Genomic DNA, 5,669 nt, shown 5'->3' with positions numbered 1-5,669 from the left:
TCGCACAGACTGAACATCCAATCACAGCTCTTCATTTTAACCACCTGCGTGAAGCCATCAAGAAGGAAGGACTACAGATAAACTTCCAAGAACAAGAATGTAAACAAACATGGCGTCTGAGGAGGCATTAACATGACTCACTGTGTGTGTGTGTGTGTGTGTGTGTGTGTGTGTGTGTGTGTGTGAATACATGAGTGACTGATGTTTGCAGGTATTCTGACCTTCACCTGGTTGCAGTCTGACTGATTCACACTTTTTTCTGAAATAAGTGAAGTGCTGCGATGTCTTCACACATGCATGGACAGAGTAAATCAAGTAATCAGTGCAATAAAACACGTACATAAGAGTCTGTAAATACTATTTGCAGTTTTTTTTTACAATTTCTTTCTTTTATTTTTATTTAAAAATGCTCACTCTTTTGTATATATTCTGATGTTTCTAATTTGCATGCACTTCTTATATTAATCTGCTCTACTGATGCTGCTGTAATCTGGAATTTCCCCTCGCGGGACAAATAAAGGAATATTGAGTTGAATTGAGTAATCTGAGCTGACTGTCAGAGGACGAACTGTCTCCCTGCCTGACAGACCGGACTGAGGCTCTGGTCCCTCTGGTCACAGTGAAAGTGGTTCCATCAAACTCATCACTTCATGATGAAATCTGGCAGCAGCTCTAACAGCTTCATGTTTCTGCAGCTCACCCGGTCACCGCTGACCTCCTGCCGCCGAGCTTCTCCCCGGCTCCCCTCACGGCCGCCGGCTTACCGCTGTCCCGCCGCAGCGGCGTCGCTCCGCCGGTGCTCTGCCTCCTCCACCCCGGCTGCACGCCTCCCTCCTCCCGAGCAGGAGGATGCTGAGCGGCGGTGTGAAAAATGAGAATCCAGAGCCAGCAGAGCCAGCAGAGCCAGCAGAGCCTCATGTTTGATTTCGAGAGAAAATTCAAGAAAACTTTAAAATACTGGCAAATTCATAGTGACCCTAACCCCACTGAAGCTCGAGTGACTGAGTCCTCATGAATTCCAGCCTGTGGCTTTATTCTGCTGTCAGCCAATAGGAACCCAGACTAACAGCAGGCGCTTCTGAGTAGCCAATAAGAGCCCAGGAGGAAGAAAGGAAAGCAAGGAGGGGAGGGAAGGAGGTAGGACAAGTTATGTTCTTCAGGCTTTTACACCTGAACAAGTTACTGTTACACTTAATGTAATTTAATTTAATCATCCTCACAGGACACAGATGAGTCTAAACTTTACATCAAACTAAATACATTTGGACTAAATCACAGAAGTACTTTTACTTCAGTAAAAGTACAAATAGTAGAGTCTAAAAATACTCATTACAAGTAAGAGTGTAAAATGAGTTCAAAATGTATTACCATCAGAATGTACTTCAGAGTATTTGAATGTTGTACTTCATCAATAGTAGTTTGAGATACTTTGTGTACTTCTGAGTACATTAGTGATACATTACTGTATCGTGTGTTTTTATGTAAAACTGTCAGATAATGTCGTAAAAAGTAGAATATTTCCCTCTGAGATGGAGTTAAGTGAAAGCATAAAGGAGCATAAAATGGAAATATTCAAGTACCAGAAAATAATAATTTTATTTTCACTGAAGTTTTGGTTTCATGTTTCACTTTGAATTCATAAACACTTTAAATCTTTAAGTGACATCCTTTTATTAAATATTAAAGATTAGAAACTATATTCACACATATTTAAAGCTTCCTGCTTTTAGCATTTGGGTACCATACTGTTTCTCTAATTATTTCTGTGGCTTTTTAAATTCTAGTCGGGGCTTTTACTTTGAAGGGTGCGACCGGAAATGGCCCTGATGGAAATTCCGGATCATTTTAGTGAGCCAAATGATCTGGTTCCCTTCTCTTTCGGCTCCCAAGCAGCTCTTCATTTAGTACCACTTGTTTCTTTTATAATTCAGCCAAATTTAGCTTAGCTTGTACCTGTGACTGTTTTGTATGTTTATATAACACCTAAAATACTCAATGTATAGTTCAATACAATACTTAAATAATGCAACAAAAAATAAATAAAAGCATCGAAAGCATGTATATGTGTGTATTAAATGTTTAATTTGACATTGAACTGTGTTTTGCACGTAAGTCTCAACAGCTCGTTAAATACCGAAGTGACAAGTTTCTGGGTCGTATTTAACGAACATGATAAAGGACCATTCGGCTCTCAGACGGGAATCGGATCGTAGAGTCGATTCGTCCACCAATGACTCATCGCTGGCGGCTAGCTTGATGCTAGTAGCCTCAGCTCGGCTGGTCCTCGCGCCCTGTGCTGCGGTCCTCGATCAACGTTTGTGCATTTAAAGTAAATGAACGTGTCCAACAACGGACTGTCGGAACAGTTTGACCCGTTTTAGTAGACTGTTGAGACGCGTTAACCCGGCTTCGAGTCGCCTAGCTCTCTCTCTCTCTCTCTCTCTCTCTCTCTCTCTCTCTCTCTCACACACACACACACACACACACACACACAACTGAACCGTGCAAGTAGCTAACTAGCATTAGCTCGCTCCGGCAGCTAGGTTAGTTAGCTATTTAGCTAGCAGCTGAGCCAACACGGCATAATGGATCTTTTTGACGACCTGCCGGAGCCCACACAGACCCCCGGTGAGTTGTGATGAAGGGACGGTCAGTGCTGCGGCACCGACCGCTAACAACAGACACGTTCAGCCACAGAGCCGAAACACGACGCGTCGAATGGGACAGCGTTACCAGTAACACCAGCGTCACCCGTTTACCTCTATGCACTGGTGCATCTACTCTAGCACAGAGTTAAGCTTGTACTTGTACTTCGTGTGTTTCCATTTCAAAGTAAGATCCACAGATTCAGGTGTTGAGCAGAGAAAAAGCCAAATAGAAAAATTAAAGGTTGAAGGTCAAGTTGAGGCTTCACGAAACTACAAACCGTGAAAATAGAAACTACAGAAGAACAATTAAAGAGAAAACTAACAACACGACGATGTGAGTCTCCACCAGACAGAATATAATAAGATTCAGTACTGTTTGGTAGAGTTAAAGTAGAAATATAAAGTAATATTTGGTGTAAAAAAGCAGGAAATTAAATATTAAATATATATATACATTAAAGATAATCAGCTTTCTTTAAATCACTGCGCTGAAGCAGCTGGAGGAGCATTGAAACGTTTTCTGCTCGCTGCTCATCGCTGTGTTTGCTTTGATTCTTCTTCAGCTCCGGTTTCTGCAGCTCAGCCAGCGTCCACCACAGAAGAAGAGAATGAAGAAGAGGAGGAGGAGGAGGAGAGAACGTCCAAACGTAAACGAGGCGCTGCAGAGAGCCGCTTGGACGAAAAGGAGGAGCCGATCAAGAAAGTTTGTAAAGAAGGTTTTCAGCTCTTCCACCACAGTTTGTTTGCTTCTCAGTAAAGACTCACAGTCGATGGAAATGAGACGTGTGGACACTGAGTGTGAAGACTGACATGTTTGTCCAGGTCTCCCCGTGCTGAAGGGCTACGTGGCGGCGAGGCGCGGCGAGCGCGAGGAGATGCAGGACGCTCACGTGCTGCTGAGGGACATGAGCGGCTTTCTGTCCGCTCTGCCGCCTCAAGTGTAAGACCTGCAAACGGCCGCCGTCCAACAGGAAGTCCTCCAGAGGCAGAGTGCGTCTCTCTGATGTGTCCCCTGTGTCCCGCAGGTCTCAGGTGGCGTTCTTCGCGGTGTTCGACGGCCACGGAGGAGCTCGAGCTTCTCGATTCGCTGCAGAGAATCTTCACCACAATCTGGCCAAGAAGTTCCCGAGCGGTGAGTCTGAGAGGGGCGTCGCCGAGTCCTCCGGCAGGAAGGGCGAGCAGCGCGTCCTCCCTCGTGGCTAAAATGTGTCGTCTCTTTCAGGAGAAACGGAGAACGTGGACAAGCTGATTAAAAAATGTCTCCTGGACACGTTCCGGCAGACGGACGAAGACTTCCTGAAGAAAGCGTCCAGCCAGTGAGACCAACGTTTTCTACATCCAGTAAACGTCTAAAGTGATCCAGCAAAGCTCTGATGGAGCCAGTTTGAACGGAGCCTCGGTGTCTGTTTGTGTTGTGGAACAGGAAACCAGCGTGGAAGGACGGCTCCACGGCGACCTGCGTGCTGGTGGTGGACGACATGGTGTACGTGGCCAATCTGGGGGACAGCAGGGTACGCTGGGTTTCATCCTTTCACCACAGTAACACATCGTCTCTGCTGGATGTGGCTGGTTCACCTGAAGGTCTGTCTGTCCGTCTGTCTGTCTGTCTGTCTGTCTGTCCGTCTGTCTGTCTGTCTGTCCGTCTGTCTGTCTGTCCATCCGTCTGTCCGTCTGTCTGTCTGTCTGTCCGTCCGTCTGTCTGTCTGTCTCCAGGCAGTGTTGTGTCGGATGGAGGCGACAGGAGGTGCAGACAGTGCGAGGAGGTCGGTGACTCTGGCCCTCAGCAGAGAACACAACCCGACCATCTATGAGGAGAGGATGAGGATCCAGAGAGCAGGAGGCACCGTCAGGTTCGGAGTTCACCTTCAGTTTAAGAAACTTTATTTAAAAAAGAATGAAGCACTGAGCTGACATTCAGCTGTGTGTGTGTGTGTGTGTGTGTGTGTGTGTGTGTGTGTGTGTGTCAGGGACGGCAGGGTGCTGGGTGTCCTCGAGGTGTCTCGCTCTATCGGAGACGGTCAGTACAAACGCTGCGGAGTCATCTCAACCCCCGACCTGAGGAAGTGTCAGCTCACAGCCAATGACAGGCAAGAACAGAGCAGACGGCCACTGCTGATTGGTCAGAGTGCAGCTGTCAGTGTCAGAGTTCTTCTTCTGCTTCTTTCTGAGACGTTCAGATCGATGCCTCTCTCAGGTCTGCGCGGCAGATACAGAGCTACATCCAGCAGCTGCTTAGCCTAGCTTTGCCTAGCTTAGCATCACAGACTGCACGCAGCAGCAGCTCACAGATCAGCATGTCAGGTGTTTGTTTAACGGTCGTCTCTCTGCAGGTTCATCGTCCTGGCCTGTGACGGTCTGTTCAAAGTCTTTTCCGCTGATGAAGCTGTGAAGTTCGTCCTCGGCGTCCTGCAGGTTTCTGTCTTTTCTTCTGGAGGATGGTTGATGGCGGCTTTGGGCCACCGTACTTCATGTAGTTTCCCAGTGCAGTGACGGTTTCTGACACTTCAGGCGTTTCACTTTACTGTGATTCAGTTTTAGTCATTCGATTGTTGTCGTTTTTAGTCCCTCTGTGAAATTGTAGTCTCAGTTTGGATTTTTAGTTTGTGAACACACAGACATGGAACATAGGTTTTTAGCTTCAGTGTGATTCACACGTCCTGATGATCTCTGATGTCCATCACACACAAACATCCAGAAATCTGCAGATATGAAGTCAAAAAGAGTGCAGACCCTGCCTGAGAGTCCTCCTGTTTTTAAGTTTTCTTCAGTGTATCGTGATCCACTGATGGTTTTCTGAACATCCACGAACACACTGCTAACAGGAGCTAACGGCTAATTCAGCTAAGTTTAAGCAGAGACAATGGGACTAAATGTGAGGCTAAAAAAAAAACATGCTCAAGTTGTAACTCACAGTTCACTCACTGACTCCATCACAACATTATACTTCCTGTTTGCATTCCCAAAGCATCATGGGAACAGTAGTTCCAAAACTTAGAGCACGATTCCTCCCAAAGAAGACAA

General features: G+C 46.3%; 1 protein-coding gene across 3 annotated transcripts in view; it reads left to right on the top strand.

Annotated features, from left to right (window-relative positions):
• Positions 1-2,229: 2,229 nt before the first annotated feature.
• The window catches only part of ilkap (integrin-linked kinase-associated serine/threonine phosphatase), a 3,753-nt gene continuing 313 nt past the window's right edge, over positions 2,230-5,669 (top strand). The window contains exons 1-9 of one of the 3 annotated variants that reach the window (XM_076734219.1): positions 2,230-2,628; positions 3,212-3,364; positions 3,471-3,588; positions 3,674-3,780; positions 3,871-3,964; positions 4,072-4,159; positions 4,362-4,498; positions 4,616-4,735; positions 4,979-5,060. In XM_076734219.1, the coding sequence (XP_076590334.1) occupies positions 2,586-2,628; positions 3,212-3,364; positions 3,471-3,588; positions 3,674-3,780; positions 3,871-3,964; positions 4,072-4,159; positions 4,362-4,498; positions 4,616-4,735; positions 4,979-5,060 (942 nt within the window). In that variant the 5' untranslated portion in view covers positions 2,230-2,585. Of the gene's footprint in view, positions 2,629-3,211; positions 3,365-3,470; positions 3,589-3,673; positions 3,781-3,870; positions 3,965-4,071; positions 4,160-4,361; positions 4,499-4,615; positions 4,843-4,873; positions 4,901-4,978; positions 5,061-5,669 lie in introns of those variants that run through there. The other 2 variants (XM_076734221.1, XM_076734220.1) reach the window with 2 other exon arrangements.

Source organism: Chaetodon auriga, chromosome 7 (genome assembly GCF_051107435.1).
Source record: "Chaetodon auriga isolate fChaAug3 chromosome 7, fChaAug3.hap1, whole genome shotgun sequence".
Taxonomy (NCBI): Eukaryota; Metazoa; Chordata; class Actinopteri; order Chaetodontiformes; family Chaetodontidae; genus Chaetodon; species Chaetodon auriga.
Note: the sequence above shows the minus strand (reverse complement) of the source record. Positions and strands in the feature narration are given on the sequence as shown.